The sequence below is a fragment of the Teleopsis dalmanni genome, chromosome 1, assembly GCF_002237135.1.
Source record: "Teleopsis dalmanni isolate 2A chromosome 1, ASM223713v2, whole genome shotgun sequence".
NCBI classification, from domain to species: Eukaryota; Metazoa; Arthropoda; class Insecta; order Diptera; family Diopsidae; genus Teleopsis; species Teleopsis dalmanni.
In genome coordinates, this window is record NC_051846.1 from 194,679,063 (window position 1) to 194,699,862 (window position 20,800).

The following is a 20,800-nucleotide window of genomic DNA, read 5'->3' on the forward strand; positions in this document are numbered from 1 at the left end:
TCACTAAAAACTATATAATACAATATATGAAGGTTCATTTTTTAGACAGTAAAAAAAATAAATCACTTAAAAGTACATAGTTTTAAGTATTCAAAATAAAATAAATTTGGCAAAACGTAGACGCGACTACGAAGAGTGATCTTAGTCCCAAATCAAATGAGTAAAATTAAGCCCACAGCAATTACAAGATTTATAAATAGTCCAAAATTGTCCTAGTTGGTCCTTTAGGTGCACAATAGATCTTAGGTCGGGGTGCTTTAATAGCCTATTACTTAATAATAAAAATCATATATATGAATAATATACATACACGAAATTTGTAAATAAACGTTAAATATTTAATTATTCACAAATATTTCTTATACAACAATAAATACAAATATTGATTTATTGCAAAATATCCAAAAAGTATTTCGAATAAACAACACATCATTAACTCGTTATCATGATTTAGTTAAGTGTTTTGTCTATAGAAGTAAGAACAATCAATCGTGATTACATATTCCAAATTTTTGATGATCTCACACTTCTTCAGTCAATTTAAGGTTCACTATTAATATTGGGGATTTTAATCGTATATTGTCTATTTTTATATATGACCTTTTCCCATTTTTCGAATATTCCATCGCTGTAGAACTTCTGCGGTTTATTGGCGATGAACTCGATCATGTGATTTTTTGAGGCTCTTCGATCGATCAATATAATACAATCAAAAGAGTTTTATATAGACCGAAAGAACGAGTAGTCAGACAGTACAAGATCCGAGCTACAGTACATGGTGGATACATAAAAAATTCTCAACCAAGGTACGTCAATTGTTCCAAGTCATCAAAAATATGTGTGACCTGACATTGTCATGATGGCATACAACTTCTTTTTTGCTGGCCATGTATACACGGGTTCGTTAATGTCGTATAGTTTATTAACATTCCATTCCCATACTGGTTTGCAATATTTATGCAACAGGAATATGAAATCCCACACATTGCGCGGGCGTGGACTTAACAATTATGCTTAGCCAGCGAATACTTGTATCCACACTACCACACAATATATTTATTTTATGTATTTAGAGCTAAGCAGTGTATTTTAAAATTATTTAAATAACATTCTCAGTTTGAACATAAAACTAAACAGACTATTTCCCATAGACTACTTATTTCCCATTAGAGCCAATTCTGGTTGCTATTCCTTGATTATTTCATTCAAGTGTTCAAGTTGTTAACAGTATATATCCAAATTAAATCTGGTTGCATCAGGCTGGAGCAGCTCGTACGTAATAGACTATTTCCTTTCAATTTCAGCAAATACTCTACATAACCATGTTTGCCGTCAAACCAGAATTTAAAGTCATTTGTGTAAGGTCACCGGTCTTTCTCTATGACCATTTGCGTAAGATATTCCGTAAGACAATAGTCTAAAATCCAAAAAGCCTAGTGAAGAATCCAAACAAAAAATAATCCTCGTTAACAACGCTGGTTGTTATGGTTGGTTTAAAGCCTTAGATTTTTATGACCGAGTGTGTTATAACCAAACGGCTGACTCACAGTTTCGATAGACTCAAAAAATATTTATATTTACTAAAATAAATATGGTAAATTACTTATTATGTAAAGGCAATTAATATATGTTTTTATATATTTTTATTTATATTTATGTAATGTTCATATAAAAAGTTTAAAAAAATTAAAGTTTATAAATGTGGCTCTTATTAAAAATAGAATAAATATTAAGTGTTGTTTTTAAGTCTAGCACGGGCATTAACAATATTGTAGAGCATATCCCAAACAGATCCCTCATTAATTGTGTAATCCACTATATTGAGACGGATTTTGTTATGTTCTAGTGCACCAAACAGTACAGTGAATCTTATATGCTCAACAGGGCAGTAGTACTTCAACCAAGTATCTATACGGACACTGAAAAAAAAATTATTTTTTAATATATATAATTTTAAAAATTTATAATGTATATATGTGTATGATACCGTAATTCTGAGTTTTCATGCAGAAACATAACAAAGCGATGCAAGTTCTCGATGTCCTTGGTAAGACTATAATTAAAAGCAATATTATTAGAATGTGTATATCATAATATACTTGATATATTGATCTCATTGTTCTTATTTAAGTGTTAATAAAATAAGTAAATTATGATAGAATTAAAAAGCATATTATAAAATAATAGGTAGGAAAATATTGTTACTGGCTGATAATTTTCGTCAAACCCCTTCAAATTATTAATAAGATTATCATGACTATCGTCACAAGTTAAAAAATAATCCATTATTAACAAACATATATTTACGTTTACTACAAAATAATATTGTGCAAATATTCTTTAAACGATTCTCAAGTTTTTATAGATATTTAAATTGTAGCTTCAATATTTACCAGAAATAGTCGTAGGAAAGATATTTTAATTCCATTATTATTATAATTATATAATAAACTTAATTTTAAATAGGAACGCTTAAACTATTTGAATTCATATCAGACTAAGGAGCGCCCTGTTGGAACGTTGTATATGTGGTAGAACTGTAGCGCATGAATCTCAAATCCTTCTAAGATCCGATCTAAAAATACACTTTCAAAAGTACACTTACTTAAGTATGCAAATTAAAACAAGTCTACTTGTTAAATCTGCTTAAAAATCTAGATAGAGCTTTAATTCTAACTGGTATGGCTAGAGTCCAATAAGTCTATACGTGGTTTTCAGACAGTCAGACTAACCTAACCAAACCGAAATAGAGAATAGCTGCTATAGTTTGTCGTTAAAGTCTATACTTATATATTTATATTATATACCATAATCATTCGTTATGAAAATTAAATTATTATCCAATAAAGCATTTTAAAATTGTTGAATCATGTGCTTACTTGGCCTCTGCTGCTTCAGCAGTTTCTCCATCACGCAAAAGTTTTATTTCTAAAAAAAATCCAACTGTGTATAATCCTCGAAGATAGCAAATACCTCCATATGCTAACATTTCGTAGTCTTGATATAAAATCAAATCATCTCCAATATTTTTAGCTTCTAAACACTTTCCCGATGTGAAAATTATACATCTGCCCATCGCTTGAGCATGGCGTATAGCTAGCCAAACCTCACGACACACATTAGTAGATAATCCAGTGGTAGGCTCGTCCATAATTATAACAGTAGAATTTTGTGCCAATGCCAAAGCAATATTTACCTTACGTTTTTTTTCACTTGACAAGTACATTATTTTTCTATCCATAAATTTGCTCATATCCAATATTGTACTATATTGTCGTATGATTTTTGGAATATTTTCCTTGACCACACCACGAATCATTAAAAAGAAACGTAAAATTTCTCGTGGTGAAAACAAATGAAAAAGTCCATAATCTTTAGGAACGTAACTCATATAGGAATGAGCTATATGTAAATCAGTTTTCAACTCATAACCCTCTATGTAGACTTCTCCAAATTTATAACCTGATTCACCTATAAGCTGCTTAACAAAATTTGTTTTACCGCCATGCCTATGTCCAAACACACATACGCTTTGACCTCTGACATATTCAATTATATACAATTTTTTAATGAGAATATTTTGGTATGGTACGTATTATCTTACCTGTAAGCCGAAAAAGACACAGTATTAAGAATTTTCGATTTGGTAGTCAACTTTTCCTCTAACTGATCTACTACAACACGATAACTCATAACATCCCTTAAATCAAAATCGGCTATTTTCTTTCTTAGTTTAATAACTTCTAGATCGTCGTAGGGATTGCAAGCAGACTTAAAACTTTTCAAGCTGAGGAGAGAAATTTTTAAAAATGTATAAATATATGATAAAGTTTTTTTGTAAAATGAGAAGAATATACAATATATATATAGAAGTGTATCAGACGAGCGCTATTGTTTTATCAATAAATTTTTATGATAACCTAATAATATATAAGTTCCTTATTACTAGAAATACCATTGCTTTTATGATTGAAAAAAATATTTTAATAAAGTAATAGAAGATTTAATGAAGTTGTGTTACAGAATTTTAATGACTTAAAAAATATATGACCTTAGCTGTGAAGTTTTGATTCATCCGCTATAAAGTCTTAGCAATATTGCAACAATTATTTTGTAAGAGGACTCCAAATTATAATAATTATAAGGGAATACTAAAGTATGGAGCTTTAGGTCGATATCTGTGAATATATGACCTTAGCTGTGAAGTTTTGATTCATCCGCTATAAAGTCTTAGCAATATTGCAACAATTATTTTGTAAGAGGACTCCAAATTATAATAATTATAAGGGAATACTAAAATATGGAGCTTTAGGTCGATATCTGTGAGGAATACTTTCATATTCAATTTTTAAAAAAAATTGGTTGATTTTTCTTAACCAGTGGTAAATGAAATTCGTAATTACTCCTATTTTAACGGCTACGTATAAAACTATAAGGGACAGTTATATTTTAAATTACAAGTGATCTAAATTAGCTTTTAGACGTGCTGTTCAGATATTTTTTAATAGGTAACAAAAGTTGTAGATTAAAAATAATCAAAAATGAATTGTTTTAGTCCAGTAATAAGTAAGATAAAATCCTTTTATAGGAATAAAAATAACATAACTCATAAATAACCCTAATAGATAGTATTTACTTACTTTTTTGGAGTGGTATACTTACTTATTAAAAAATCCTTTTATAGGAATAAAAATAATATAACTCATAAATAACCCTAATAGATAGTATTTACTTACTTTTTTGGAGTGGTATACTTTCTCTCCTTCTCACTTATGGTAACGCATAACATAAGAATTATAGTTATAATTCCAGTTGCGACCATATATATAATACAGACTAAAATTCCTTCACTGCCCATTGTCATAAAGCCCACAGCTGAAATAATTTAAAGAATAAATCACACTTTAAATAATATATATACTGTAAACAATATATTTTATAAAATTATAAAAAAATACCCACAACAGCATTGAGGTATCACGTCACACTTATTTTCTTCTGTGCAGCCGTTTGATGCTTCACATCTTCGTTGACAATAATCCACTTCCTTGCCGCTAATATAAATATTACTTATCCCATCTAATAATGAAAATGTCGGAAATATTGACGCAATATAAAAAAATATTTTATTGGTGCGAAGAACTTCCCAATAAAATACATAAGCACAAATTCCTGTTTTGAAAAAATAAAAGATTTATTGCATACACAAATTATATTATAAATTATTTAAATTAATATCACATATAAGTATATAAACACATTGCTAATACTTGTTCATGGAAACAATTGAAATGGGTTATAATGGATTAATCTCTATTCTATACTATAGCAAATAATAATAATAGGTTATATTCTTGTATATGTGGATATCTTATTTCAACATACTGCTAAGTTGAGTTACCTAAATTCACCAGTTTTCTAAAGTTAAAAAATTTAAAATATAAATAAAAATTATAGAAAATCAGTTATTGCCCGTTTATTACGCATCATGTACAGATACTTTAGTTTATGTAGTTTGGAAGTATGCAAGTGGCAATAATTTTTAACTATACCACACAGTACTATGTAAAAAACATAAATTAATTTCAATCAGCAGATTATGTATCACTGCTCTCTGTATCTGATTCTATTAATATTCTATAAAATATATCCCAACTAAATATAAATTCTATGAACTCAAGATCTGACATTAACTGATGAACTGGATAAAAAATTTGTCGTAGCATTTTTCATATGAATAGGCATCTTTCTCTTCTTAACTACTCTCTGTATATGATTCTATTAATATTCTATAAAATATATCCCAACTAAATATAAACTCTATGAGTACAAGATCTAACATTAACTGATGGACTGGATCTTAAAAAATTTACAGTAGCATTTTTTATATAAGTACGTGAAAAACATTTGAATAATGTTGTGTTTTGCACCTAATGACAAGGTCTCGTTCCCTGGTGAATTCCCTTCGAAATTACAAAATGCGTTACACTATATTTTCTGGGAAAATTAAATCAACCGAAGAATTCTTTGGTAAGGAATCCTGCGTTTTTCAAACTTCTAAATTTGTCTTAATGCTTTCAAATTAATATTCAACCGGGTGATATTTGAACGACTATATTAACACTTTTTGTGATGATAAATATTATATATAATTTAGGTTTGGTTAATATGCACAACTGAACTGTCAACATTTCCACTCAGAGACATCTATTACCCATTAAAAAAACCTAAAAACTACCTGGTAGAGGCAAAAATTATGTAGCAATTTACAGAAATTATGACTAATCGCATAAATAAATTAAGGCTTACTAAATCAGTATATAAATAATTAATGAATTTTAAACTAATTAAAACTTATACACTCGTATTAAAAATCACCTGTTAGAAGTTGTAGACTTATTGCCACTAGAAAGGCACGTGTTGGCGTTTTATGGTATATCAAGGAGAGCAAATATATTGTAAATAGTGCCGGAAAACCATATATATTTAATAAGCAAAATGTAACTAAGATTAAAAAAAATATATATATTATTATAGCAGTTAAATTATTAGATTACTTATTTGTGTAACTTACTTATTTTGTGTAAAAAAGTAAAACCTTCAAATGTTGTAAATGCCAGTACAATTATAAAAATAATATTATATGCAAGAAACGTGCCCATGTCCCATAAAAATGTTACTCCCCAGTAAATTTTCATTGGCAGACCAGCCATCACTTGTAGAATTAGTAAATTTTTACAACGTTCATCAACTAGCGGCAATATGAAGGCAGCGATGACTAAAGGCATAACCAAACCTACAGTAAGTGGTAGTCTCATATGCGCCATTTCTTCCTCCAGTATACCTACTCTTAATTTTAATGGTGTCGGGAATGGCTTGTTTATAACCCTAAAACTTCGTCCCTTGTTTTCCCTACTAAAAATATAATACAAATATGATAACAATATTGTCAATTCATTCGATAATAATATATTTTATGAAATAACTTACACCAGATAAATATTTTCAGCCAAATTCATTGAGTATGCCGCGGAATGAAATGAACGTATATTAAACCATACTGTATTATTTTTCTGCTCTTCTAATCCACCATAATGAGAGTGTTTTTTACTTTCATTGAATTTCATATAATCAATAAAACTTCTATTTGAGCATTCAAATGAATCTAGTTTGAATACTCGATGCTTAACGCCGTTCTTTGCCTTCTGTGCATGATCGAGAGATTTGATTAAGATAGTTTTACAATCCAATAAGTTCTGTAAAATGGCAGCATTATTCGTATCATTGGATCCTACACCCAATTCCATAAAGTACTCCCTATCTTCATATGATGTGAATATGGAAGTCAGTGGATTGATAGCCAATATTAATATAACAGAAAATAATACCATCAACAGAGGAATAATAGTAGGTGCCTGATATACTAGCTTCTTATAAAACATGGCATGTAATTGTTGTCTTGTAATTTTGGAAGCGGACTCATAAATTACATTGTAGTTTGGCTCTTGAATTATTGAATAAATTTTGGAATAGAAAAAAAAAAGCATGTTTTTATACATATATATAGCACATTATAATATAAAGAAAATATAACTAAAAACAAAAAATATTGTATATCATACATGAGTCGAATGATTTATAAATCATTGATGAGTATTATATGATTTAATTTAAATCACAGTCAAGAAAAATTTAGTTGTTGTTGTTTACTGTACATATAATTTGCTACTAAAACAACCTCTAATTTTATGCACGTAAAATATTCAAGAACACAAACAAAACATATGCATTTACAATGCTAACAACAACAACACATACCAAAAGCATACACACACAAATTTTTTGCTTAGCAAACAACAGAGCTCACACAAGAATACTACAAGTCATTCGAGTGAATCATTTTCGCTGAGTACATTCATACTCACCTGAGTATGTGCTATGATCATGAATCAATTGACATTTTTATGGTACTCTACTTACGCATATTTGTGAAGTTGATTCATTAACACAGGCATTCGTTAACGAAAACATTTATGAATCATTTCTTAGCGAATGCAATAAGTAAATATAAGTAGTATGTGAGAACTAGTTGCAGTTTTCTGATACATATACATATGTATATCACCGATATATTATATATTGCAAAAAATTTGAATAATGCGTGATTATATTATACCAGTGCGCCAATAAATTTGACAACAAATTTTGGTAAAATCGGCTATTCTAAGCAACTTCGTCCACTGCGTTATATATCTATATAGTTTAATTCTTAAATCGCGAAGTTTAAATAATATACACTATGTACGTAATTATATTTATTTTCATTTATAACTAACTATCTCAAAGTCTTAATTGATTGCATAGATATATATTCAGCTTTAGAGAGATATTTTTTCTACATAGAGAACTGTACTAAATTAATGATTTATCTATGTATATTATAGCTTTAAATATATTATTTAAACTTTCAAAGCGTCGAGCATTACTCGAGTATCTAGTATTTGAATAAGGCATAGCGAACTATTCAAAAATGTACGAGTATTATATGATGTTTATATATAATATAATAGGATGTAAATTGACATGAAACAGATCAACTATTCGAGCAGTTCAAATCCTAAACTCAAATATACTCGAACTAATCGAGCTTTCATTGCTCGAATACTCTGTAGCGCTAAAGTATATATATTCAGTTATGGTAAATATATCATTAGTGCAAGACAAAATTTAATAACAGATCTTTTGGATTACCTTTCCTCCTGTTTACTCCTAATAAACCAAACGTTTAATTTAAGAGAAAATAATTCTGGAACAAAATGAATAATGACTGACTTCAGTATATTTTCCACATCTTTGTATCGATTTTGTTTAGATTTTTCATGGTAAATGTAACTTAATAATTTAAATACGTTACTTTAGTAAGTAATTTCTTTAATTCGGAAATTGAGAACCACCTAATTCTGCAACAAACCCCCTTCTGAAAAACTAACATCAAATCTTAACTCGGTGGCTTAAGCAAATATTAATTCGTTCGTAAGTTATTCTTAACAAATTATGAGTTGATAACCAATGTAATTCCTAAATTCTCCTTAAAGCGTTCTTAAGTCGTTCTCAACTAGTTCTCAAGTTAATAACTAACTTTAGAAAATACATTTGTTTTCAACTTGGGAATTAACCACCATTAACTAACATTATTTTTTATATAGTTATATATATGAGTCTTTGATGTTAGTTATACTATATTTAGACCTCGACATATAGCATTTTATAAATAAATTTTATTTGGATTTTATGAAGGCATATATTGCTGCATATATACCAAGATAAGTACAAACAACTTTTTAACTCTGTCATGCTTCTTTAATAATGGATGTATTTAAATTTAGAAGAATAATATTGAAACATATTAAAGTATTTAAAACAGTATGTATATAAATATTCAAAATACTTTTACTTACCATTCTTATTCAATATTTGATTACTTTTCTGTTCGCCTATTTTCATATATATCTCAGCTATTGAACAACTAAATACTCTTACATCCAATATATGTAACTGTGCCCTGTCCCTAATAACGTGCACAAGCATATTTTCATATATATATCGTTTGTCGGATGGTAATTTATAAATAATCTCATCACCAATTTGATGTTCTGGACTTACACCGGGTATATACTCTTTAATATATTTGGTAATTGCATCTATTGACACGTCTGATGTAACTTTGCAAGTCTGTTCCAAGAACCATTTGTTAAAACTTAATATTTAGCACATATATAGGTACTGGGATACTGGTATAATGAAAAATAAATTCTTACCATGTTTAAATGATGCGCAAATTTAGTTTTTAAAAAGAACTGCGTTCCATAAGCTTTCAAGACTCCCTCCTTAATTATACCAATACGATCTCCAATTATTTCAGCTTCATCGGGAGAAAAAGTTGCTAAAATTATAGCACGATTTTGTTTTTCTTTAGTCAATATATTCCAGTAATATTTTTGTGGCAATAGGTTCATATAACAGGTGGGTTCATCCAAGATGATAATTTTAGTTTCATATGATAAAAGACAAACTAAATGTATTAAACGTTTGCCATCAAAATCCAATGAGTTTATTAGTTGTTTTTTATCGATGCGTGTCTGTATTAGTAAATTAAGACTCCTCTGAGTTTCCATTTCAAAACGACGCTCATCAGTGGTTTGCATTTTGATTCTAATAAAATACATAATAGTTTCTTCAACTGTCAAATAATTAAAAATTGGATTCGTTCCCATGGCAAAATCATATTGTGAACATGTTTTCTTCCAATTTTCATAAAGATCTTCATCCATAAATCTTACAGTTCCTGTATTTGGTTTTAATAAACCTGCTAATACTTTAATCAAAGTTGTTTTTCCGGCTCCATGACTGCCTAACAAAACAGTTATTTCACCTTTGAAAATTCTCATTGAAACATTTTTAAGTAACTGTACTCCAGAATTATTTTTGTAATAAGTGCAAACGTTTTTTATTTTAACATAATCCTGACCACCCAATGGGCCATACTCGAAATTGTTCCAACTTGGAGTTGGCCCAGCTAATGTTACGATTTTTGTTTTCGGTTTTTTTTTTTGTCGACGAATTTTCCTGCACAATCTCTTCAAACCGCAACAATCAAAAGATCGAAAAATGTAAAGCCCAGGATTCAGCATTTGTACCATCCATATTAGAAATAAATATAAAACTATATTTATTCCAATTGCAATGAAGATAATAGGAAATTCTCCAGAATTGGTTACACCTGCATCCATTCGGCGCATATAACTTAGACCAAATCCTAAGAAATTATTGAAAAATACAACACAGCAGCCTAGTATAGGATATGAATTCATTGTATTCGTTCGCTCTAGTATTATACTGAAGAAACTATAAGATGCAATCCAACATATGAAGCCGACAAGCATAGCATTGATTCTATCTCTTATTATACAAACAATGAATATTGCAAACACAATCATCGATATGTTGTATAATAATAGAAATAATAACAGAAAACCAGGGTCGGCTGCAAAAAGTGTACCAGCACTTTCATCTTCAAACAACTTAAAAAAAAGAAATTCGATTAGACCTTCTGTGTTCAGACTTATTAAAAGCATTAACAAATATTTTACCTTTACTTTTAAAGCAAAAAAAATTAAAAGATCCAAAAAGAAAAGGCGAAGCATTGATTCCCAAAAATGAGCACACCAATGCGTGTAATACCTAATACGATACTTCCAGTGATGAACTTGCAAATTTTCTTCCATTTCACGACCATATCGCTTTAGAAGTATATAATGAAACTTATTTAGTAATCAGATATATAGCCCGCTAATGCGAGTTGTTTTAATACTATTAAAAACAATTTTAGGTACTCGTGAGAAACCTTTAAAGATTTTAACTGCTTTGGATAAACACTTTTATAATTAATTTTAAAATCTATTATAAAATGGATTGATTTCAAATCTGTTATAAATCTGTCATGAAATTAATTTTAAGATGTGTTATACAATTAATTTGAAATCTGTTATAAAATCGATTGATTTAAAATCTGTTGAAAATCTGTTATGAAATTGATTTTAAGAAGTGTTATACAATTAATTTAAAATCTGTTATAAAATCGATTGATTTAAAATCTGTCTAAAAACTGTTATAAAATCGATTGATTTAAAATCTGTAACAAAATCGATTGATTTAAAATCTTTTATAAATCTGTTATGAAATTGATTTTAAGATGTGTTATAAAATTAATTTAAAATCTGCTTTAAAATCGATTGATTTAAAATCTGTTAAAAATCTGTTACAAAATCGATTGATTTAAAATCTGTTATAAATCTGTTATGAAATTTATTTTAAGATGTGTTATAAAATTAATTTAAAATCTGTTTCAAAATCGATTGATTTAAAATCTTTTAAAAATCTGTTACAAAATCGATTGATTTAAAATCTGTTATAAATCTGTTATGAAATTGATTTTAAGATGTGTTATAAAATTAATTTAAAATCTGTTTTAAAATTGATTGATTTAAAATCTGTTAAAAATCTGTTACAAAATCGATTGATTTAAAATCTGTAACAAAATCGATTGATTTAAAATCTTCTATAAATCTGTTATGAAATTGATTTTAAGATGTGTTATAACATTTATTTGAAATCTGTTATAAAATTGATCATAAATTTTATTACAAATTCGAATTATACCACAATAATACTATTTAAATAATTTTAACTTTACTTACCGATATTAGTCGTAGAAATGTATAAAGAAAAACAAAATAAAAAAGGAATAATTCGTAATTGGATTCGCTTAAATATAGACAAATTGGTGGTGTATCAAGCAAGTATGGCTTTAATATCGGACGTGATTTATCCGTTTCAGGCGGAGGAGTTACCTTATATTGTATGAATTCTTGAAAAATAGCAGTTTGCAGCTGCAGAAATCCTTCACGAATGTATAAATCCTCGTCTGCGTCTGCTAACTCATCACCAGCACCGCAGCGAGTTGTCCATAACATTTCGCTTGCATCATCTAAGTCAAGTGTTCGGAAAGTACTTGGAAAACGAATTACAACAGTAAAATTATCGGGTGGGTTTTCCCCTTCTGGAAAAACAATACCAGCAAGAGTCTTCTCTGGATTAAATTGACTTGTCATTAGATACTCGTTTTTATAACCAACTGCTGTCTTCATTTTAAATTTCTCTACGATATTTCTTGCGAAAAGTTTCGCATATTCACTTTTTGGTGTAAATACCAGATTCATATTTTTTATTATGTCTCCAAAAGTTCTATAAAAATATATCAAATATACTTTACTGACACATCACATATGAAGTACTCACTCTAAAGTTTTGAATGAATTTAAATCTTGTTCTTCTAAAAAGTCTACCTTTGTATTCTCAACATTCCACTGTGCATTTTCGTAACGTTCTATTGGATTTATATATATAATCAAAAATACAGCAATTATTATTAATATTTCTATCAAAAACTTGTACCACAAGCGTATGGTGGTTTTCAAATTCTTTTTAAAGAGCAAGCAGAATTTTCCCATTTTATGTCTGATTAATAAACTTTAAAATCTGTGAATATACACAAAACAAAATTATTTTAAATTATTATTAATGAAAGCAATAAACAAATTATAACAGCAAAAACAAGAAAAAAATTAAAAATTATGTCAAAACTATGTCCACTACGATAAATTTAATATTAAAATGTTTAGTTAATAATATTTTGTAAAAAAGTTTCTAAATATACTATTACTTTTAAAATCATTTATACACACTTTTTAAACCTTATACTTTTCCTAGTTAGTATATAACATAACTGGTACATATACAGTATCAAAATTAACTTAGTAAAGGTTCAGTCAGTCGGTACATACCGTAAGAGCTTAAGTGAAAGCGAAGTGCACAACCAACCACATCTGTGTATTTGATAGGAACGAAATAAACAAAAGCGGCGAACTTTGTTGTCCACTTCGCTTTAACTTAAGTTCTTACGGTATGTACTGAATGACTGAGCCTTTATTGAGTCAATCAGCAGTGTCGATTTTTGGAATTATTATAAATGAGTGTTGGCACACCTATGCTCTAATAATTTCATCATATATATTGATATATATGATATATATTGATATATATGATATATATTGATATATATGATATATATGATATATATTGATATATATGATATATATTGAATATAATTTCAGAATTTCAAAAATTTTAAAACATTAATTTATTTTTAAATTATAAATAAATGAATTATACACTGAGAGACAATGTATTATAGAAAAAAAATTGTATTATTATAATGATATTGAAACATTAATTCTTACAGTGTATATGGAAAAATTAAAATATGATTTTATTTTAAAACTAAAACTAAAACTTACTTATAAAACGTTATAGTTGAGAGTGTTATTCACATTTTTCTTAATTGTGTGGTTTTTTTAAATGTGTAGTTTTTTTAATTGTGTATTTTTTTTAATTGTGTAGTTTTTTATAATTACATATTATATTTATTTTATTTATTATATGAAATAAGATTATGTATTTGTTAAAATTTTAAAATTTTAACATTTTTTATTTTGTTTACTTTTTAAAACAATTTCCGGTTCGCGTTCTATTCCAACAAACTTTAATTGTTCCGCTGGACCATATCTATAATCGATGAATAGTTCTTCGCCCGGCTGTATATCACGCTTTGCGAATATACCAATGCGGTGGTCACCGTTAACCATCATTACTTTTGCATAGCAATTGGGATTAACGGAATGGTTTGCAAAACGTATATTATTTCCTTTACGTGTAGCGTCCACTACGAAGTCATTGTTAAGATTAAATAAATATGAAGACTTGTTTTTGTCGTATACTTTGCCACGACGATCGGCTTCGTTTTGTGATATTAATTCTCCACAATATTCTGATATAAATTCATTCTTTTGTACACCATCCTTAAGGAAAATACCCCAACCAGCGACGTCCGATGGAGCCATTAGAAGTTGTTTATGCTTTTTACGTTGTACGCATACATTTTTACATGTGACTTCAGTAGATTCAAATTGGTTAGCTCCACATGCTAGACACAAATCTGGATCACACTCTCGCACTGCTATATAACATGGGCATCGTTTAGTGTTGCATTGCGATTTACAACGGCAACCACGAAAACGATTCGGGCAGTCGCTGCTGCAATTGCAAAATTTTTCGCAAAAGTTCTGGGTCAATAAACAAGAACAATTCCTATCACATGGACCAGGATGATGGCATGGTGTGTAGTTATACAAATGAGTTTTTTCGTCAACTTCCTTTTTAAGCTGGAATTTACGGCAGTGTGATCGTTGTTCCTTCTTCTTATTACCAGATGGTGCATAATTTTGTCGCAATTCATTGATCTCGCTCGTTTCCTTTTGCGCAAATGCGTATACCTGTTGGCAAGTTTTTGTCAGTAACGTCTGTGCTATAGCGCAATAGTTTTTAAGAAATACTGTCTGAAGAGTACGAAAAAGGGATTGATCACTGCCAGTCCACGTAGAATTCGTATTTGATGTGCCCATGTTATCACCCATTATTAAGTTTATTTTTTTTGATACAGCACTTTTTACAGCAACACCATTATCTTTTCCGTTTTTTATATTAAACTGTTTATTATGAATTTGACTATTGCTATCATTGCTGTCTTTTGACCTTTCATCATTGTATGAATCAATTGGCAGTGTTTTATTACCGGCTGCCAACTTTTCTTTCACTTCATCCAATAGCATATAACAATCATTGCCGCAAGGTTCTGTAAAAGGTTTAAGCTCGGGAAAGCGACGTTTGGACAAATCGGGTCCAGCATGACTTTGTAAACGATGTTCAAAGCAATTATATTTGAAGCATCTGCGGCAGAATAATTTTTGATAAGATTGCATCGTACGTTCCCGGGTATTACTTTCAGCCTTTTCGCCATCTATATTTTGTGTATAATTTTGCGGTCTTTCCGGATCCTGATGCTTAGTTAACTCAATGTACTTCTGCATTAGTTCTATAGCAGTACCTCTATCTGGAAATGATGCACGGATAGCTTGAAAAATTTCTGGTGGAAATGATTTTTCTTTATCCGTCAGGCCATCATCTAAATTGGAATCATCTTCAGAATAATTCTCATCTCCTGGATTTTCCTTTACACTTTCAATAACATCTTTAGCATCTGCGATTTTTGTGCCAGCTTTTTTATTCTTATCAGTTCGTTCATTTTCATTAGCATTTTCTTCGAGGTTGTCGCTGGCAATTGTAGTTGAATTTGCATTCATTTCCTTTGTATATTTTCTAGTCAACGCATGGACTAATTCAATAAAAATACGTGTATCCATACCTTTTGTATCCTTATCACTATGAACTTTGCCATCATATACTTTTATAAGTTCTTTTATAAATTTACTGTTATTTAAAAAATCATCTTCCATATATGGTATATTATGGAGCACAGTTTCGTCTTCCACCATGAAATTAACCTGAGTTGGCACCCAACTATACATGGTGGGAATCGGTGTAACTGCATGTAAAATGCTGATAGGAGCATTTTGTCGAGTAGTTTCTCCATCTGTACAATCAGTTACTTTAGCTCGTTTGACATAGTCAATTTGTGGTGGTGCATAATTAGAAATGGGCAACTCAGAGCATATCTCTGCATTGTCTTCTGCATTTCTGTTCCAATTTGCATTCCAACACTCACTGATTTCTTTTGCCTTTATGGCACGCATTTTATTTCGAAATTTTTGCATATTCTTTTTGCACTTCTTTTTACCCATTTTACCCATAAAATACTTTATGAAATCATAAAAAGCCTTAAGGTGAACTATAAAGCGCCAACAGGCAAACACAAGCTACGTATAGAAGCAGCAAATTGAATGCCGTTATTTGAGAATTTTTTAAACGGGTATTTCACATCGCTTTTTATTAAGCGGGTATTACACACCAAACTTGTCACAATGACTTGGTGTGCACCAACGTCGCTTGCTTTTACACATCATGCACTGCCGACTTTATTTTGAACACTCCTCAGCAAAAAATACTACAACAGTACTACAGAATATGTTTGATGTTTTTGCTCAATCTCTTAAAACGGAATGAAATTTACATGTAATTGACAAAAATTCGATTGTATACGAAAAAAAACTAGGAAGTCCATTCCTGTAAATATTGCTATTACGGCCGTGTGCCAATTCGAGTAAATTGAGGAATAGTCAAAATTTGAAATTGCTTGACTATTTTCAAGCAATTATTTTTGACTACGAAAATAAAATAAGCAAAATGCAAATTCAACAACAAAAACGCGAAATATTTTTATTAACTATGCTTACGACTCCACACAATTGTACACAGCTGCGTGCATACACATTTCAATTTGCATTCTGCTTATATTATTTTCGTAGTTAAAAATAATTGCTTGAAAATAGTCAAGCAATATCAAAGTCTGGGTAATATGGCGTTTACACTGGCCAAAAATTAATCATTTCAAATAAGTCATTTGAAGGTGTTTACATTCGTTGTAATTCATTTGTTCTCATTTCAAACACCTGATTTATCAACTTGCTTGATTTGATTTTTGGCCTGTGCCACAAAAATGTTGGATTCAGGATAAAATATACCTTCTTCAAATCTTACAATTTAAACTGAAAACTTATTTTTAGCTTTGATGAAGCTAAAAGGGAAGTAAAAGTTTCAAAAGGAGGTGCATAGTTTTCAAGGAAATGCAACAACCAAATATTTGTTTACCTTTTTTTGTAAATATGTCAAAAACAGCTTTCTCAAACTGTCAAAATGTCATGAAAAGCTTTTATTTAAGGTATGTTCAATGTATTCATTTGCATTTCGAACATATTTGAAACTCATTCTAATTTCATTTGCGCTTGATATTTTGTATGCAAAAATGTGTCATTACTTTTAATTTTTGATTTGTGACCAAAATGACTAATTTGAAGACAGTGTAAATGCCATATACAGTAAATGTAAATTTCCTAGGCTTTTTTTGCACTGCATTTATGTAAATATTTATTTATTATATGCTGTTCAGACACACCTTAATTTCGTAAAAATCTTAGTTTCATCTTCGTTTCAGCGAAACTAAGTTGTTTTTTCCATACAAAACTTAGTTTCAATGTCAAAACGAAACTAAGGAAAATAGCCTTAATTTCGCTGAAACGAAGCATGAAACTAAGGGAATTTTCAAATGCAACTATGTTAAAAACAAATTTTAAGCAAAAGATAAAATTGAGATAACGAAAAAGTGACATGTATTTTTAAAAACAGCTGACTTTAATAAAACCGGGAAAATATTTTGAATAAAATTTAAACAGTTAAGCATTGGCGATGGAGAAGAAAAGTTATAAAAAAAGGTACGGTTGGACCCAAGCAGCAGAAAATGCACTTTTGGAGGTTTGGGAGTGCAATATGGAAGGCTTTCGTGGTGAACGGGCATGTGCATAAAGAAATCAGCGATGCATTAAATCAACTCGGGTTTATGCTCAATCCCAAAGAAGTGCAAACGAAAATAAATAACATGACCTCAAAATTCAGGTATTTGGAATTAACGTAATGAAGATAATAATAATCAGGATGCTGGTTTTTATCAATATTTTTCAGCTCTTTTAACCATTGTGCATTAATGTGGTTGTTGTTTTCATTTAAAAAATTGTGCAGCACACAACAAGCACTCACAATAATATTTGCATTATTAATTCTATTGTCCAAACCCTTTCCTATTCGTCGAAATCGTGCTTTTAAGTGTCCAAATGCATTTTCAACAACACTTCTACATTTCGATAGTTTGTAGTTATAATTTTTTTTACAAGTGGCATATCAACATTAAATTCCATATGTAAACAAAAAACATATGATTTCCTTAATTTGGGCAGTATGAACACTTTCGAAACTAACTTAGTTTCATTTTTCCGAAACTAAGGAAATTTGGCTGTCTGAACATAGCATTACACTTATTTAACATTTTTGTTCAAAAGTTTTCAAATTTATATGTTTATTTATTAAACGTCTTATATAACTTTCACAATGGTAACACCTTTTTCACCTAATTTGTATCTAATTTACTCTATTCGAAATTCTGATAAATGCCAACATTCGCTCTCATACCAACATAATATACTATTTCCCTCAATTTACCATCAAATTTGCTGGAATTCGCACACGGCCTAAAGCATGATATAGCGATGCTACATATTTGCACACCAAATATGTAGTTCAAATATGCGCTTTCCTATACACTTTGAAACAAGGTATGCATAACAATAGCGGAGCAAGTACAGAGTGTAAAATGGTAATCGAAACTGAAGGAATTGAGATGATGATAACAGCAACATGTTATTTATTTCTTTATTTCATTTTATAAAGATTTCATATATCTTAGTATTAAACATAGTTTCTTTTTTTAATTTTCAAAACTAAATTATTTTTAATTTAATTCTTTAAAATGTTGCATTTTAATATTTTTATTCACAAAATAATTTTTAAAATATATGAAGTTCTTTAATAATTGTTTGTAGCACTTTTTTTCAAACTTGCTTCTTTTAAAGAAAATAAATGTCTACAACTTTTTCAATTATTTTACAATTTTTTTCCGCTATCTTACCTCATCCAAAGTTCACCAAAATTCTTATAATATGAGAAGTCTGTAGATTTCGATATACACAAGCAGACATGTGTGCAGACTTAACAAATAATTAAAAAGTTTTAATTTTAACGCATACATGTCTCAGACCGAAATTTGGTACGCCAACTTTAATATAGACGGTGCGATTTGATAACACGCATACCTTGTGTGCAAATATGTAGCATCGTCTATATCCTCCTTAAGTTGTCCCAACAAGTATAATATGTAATAACACTTTAAATAACAACCCTGTACATTATTTCTAAATACAATTGAAAAAACATCATATACAACTCTATATCAGCTGTGAATTATTCAATAACCTCATCAAGAAAATTTGCTCGTGTTTTACTAGGCCAGTCGTAACTAAAAAATAATTTTGTCGGCATACGTTTTATAGGTTGATATCTATAAATTCAATACTGTATTAACAAATGGCAACAGTAAATAGAATAAAACTTTTTGTTGGAAATCTTCCCTGGACAGTTGGCCATAAGGAATTACGAGGTTACTTTAAGGAGTTTGGTCGTATCAATAGCGCAACAGTAATATTTGATAGAAAAACAGGACTTTCTAAAGGTTACGGATTTGTTCAGTTCAACAATTTAACTGCTTTGCAAAAAATTGAAGCGCAGCAAAAACATTTGCTAGAGGGCAGTTATATAAATATACAGAAAGCATAAATTAAACTGATCGTATCATCTAATCACTTTATATTAAGTTAAATTAAAATTTTTAAATATATTTTAAATAAAACAACCACATTTTCACATTTCTGATTTGTATAATGTCGGATTTCTCAGATAGTGATGCAGAAACTGATATAATAGATGAGAATTTTGCTTCCGCAGCAGACCACGTCCAAAGCATACACACTACACTATTACCAAACGACTTATTGGAATTGTACGGATATTATAAGCAGGCAACAATTGGTCAATGCAATGCAGAAAAACCAAGCATCTTTAATATGCAAGGTAGAGCTAAGTGGAATGCTTGGAATGAACTAGGTAATATGAGCACTGCAATTGCGAAAAATTTATATATTGAAAAGGTGAAACAACTTGATCCACTTTGGCAGCCAAAGTTAATAAGTGCACAGAAATATAAACCTGCCTTTAGTTGGGTAGTTCATTCTACTGAGCTACCGCCGAATGATGTAGCACAAAAAGCAGAACATGAAAAAGATGCTTTTGACTTTGTGAAAGAAGCCAATATCGCAGGTTTGCAAATGAACCTAAAGGTTGCACAACTGAGTGACTTGGATGAAAATGGCATGGGATTGATCCACTGGGCAGCAGATCGCAATGCATTCGACATTTTACTTTTCCTACTCAATTCCGGTGCTAATGTAGATTTACGTGATGGTGAAGAACAGACTGCGTTACATTATGCTGCTAGTTGTGGTCACATTGATTGTATACGTGTCTTACTATCATTTAATGCAAATAGTAAACTTTTGGATAAAAATGGTGAAACGTGTTTAGATGTTGCTGACAATGATGATATTCGTATGCTGTTGTCCTCATAACAAATACAATTTTTAACTTACCTTTTTTAATACAGATCTTGTAGTGGTTGTTAATACTGTTATAGTAATTTAATTTTTAATATTAAATAAAATTCGAT

General features: G+C 29.5%; 4 protein-coding genes across 4 annotated transcripts; 2 read left to right on the plus strand and 2 right to left on the minus strand.

Moving 5' to 3' along the window:
• Positions 1–1,668: 1,668 nt before the first annotated feature.
• Positions 1,669–20,778, minus strand: LOC119671033 (ATP-binding cassette sub-family A member 3-like). Its single transcript, XM_038081524.1, has 15 exons — positions 20,724–20,778; positions 12,859–13,098; positions 12,258–12,804; positions 11,151–11,300; positions 9,819–11,081; positions 9,459–9,732; positions 6,991–7,504; positions 6,575–6,915; positions 6,379–6,504; positions 4,963–5,172; positions 4,737–4,875; positions 3,605–3,787; positions 2,880–3,539; positions 1,988–2,053; positions 1,669–1,919 (listed from the first exon to the last, which is right to left on the minus strand). Exons 2-15 carry the CDS (start codon positions 13,068–13,070, stop codon positions 1,730–1,732), a joined length of 4,875 nt encoding a protein of 1,624 aa, XP_037937452.1. The 5' UTR covers positions 13,071–13,098; positions 20,724–20,778; the 3' UTR covers positions 1,669–1,729.
• On the minus strand, positions 13,082–16,415 carry LOC119666991 (histone-lysine N-methyltransferase E(z)-like). Its single transcript, XM_038076269.1, has 2 exons — positions 14,120–16,415; positions 13,082–13,098 (listed from the first exon to the last, which is right to left on the minus strand). Exons 1-2 carry the CDS (start codon positions 16,323–16,325, stop codon positions 13,082–13,084), a joined length of 2,223 nt encoding a protein of 740 aa, XP_037932197.1. The 5' UTR covers positions 16,326–16,415.
• LOC119671034 (SRA stem-loop-interacting RNA-binding protein, mitochondrial-like) lies at positions 19,590–19,877 on the plus strand. Its single transcript, XM_038081525.1, has one exon. It carries the CDS (start codon positions 19,606–19,608, stop codon positions 19,852–19,854), a length of 249 nt encoding a protein of 82 aa, XP_037937453.1. The 5' UTR covers positions 19,590–19,605; the 3' UTR covers positions 19,855–19,877.
• On the plus strand, positions 19,959–20,702 carry LOC119666992 (acyl-CoA-binding domain-containing protein 6-like). The gene has a single exon (XM_038076270.1). The coding sequence runs from the start codon at positions 19,959–19,961 to the stop codon at positions 20,700–20,702; it is 744 nt and encodes a 247-aa protein (XP_037932198.1).
• Positions 20,779–20,800: the final 22 nt, after the last annotated feature.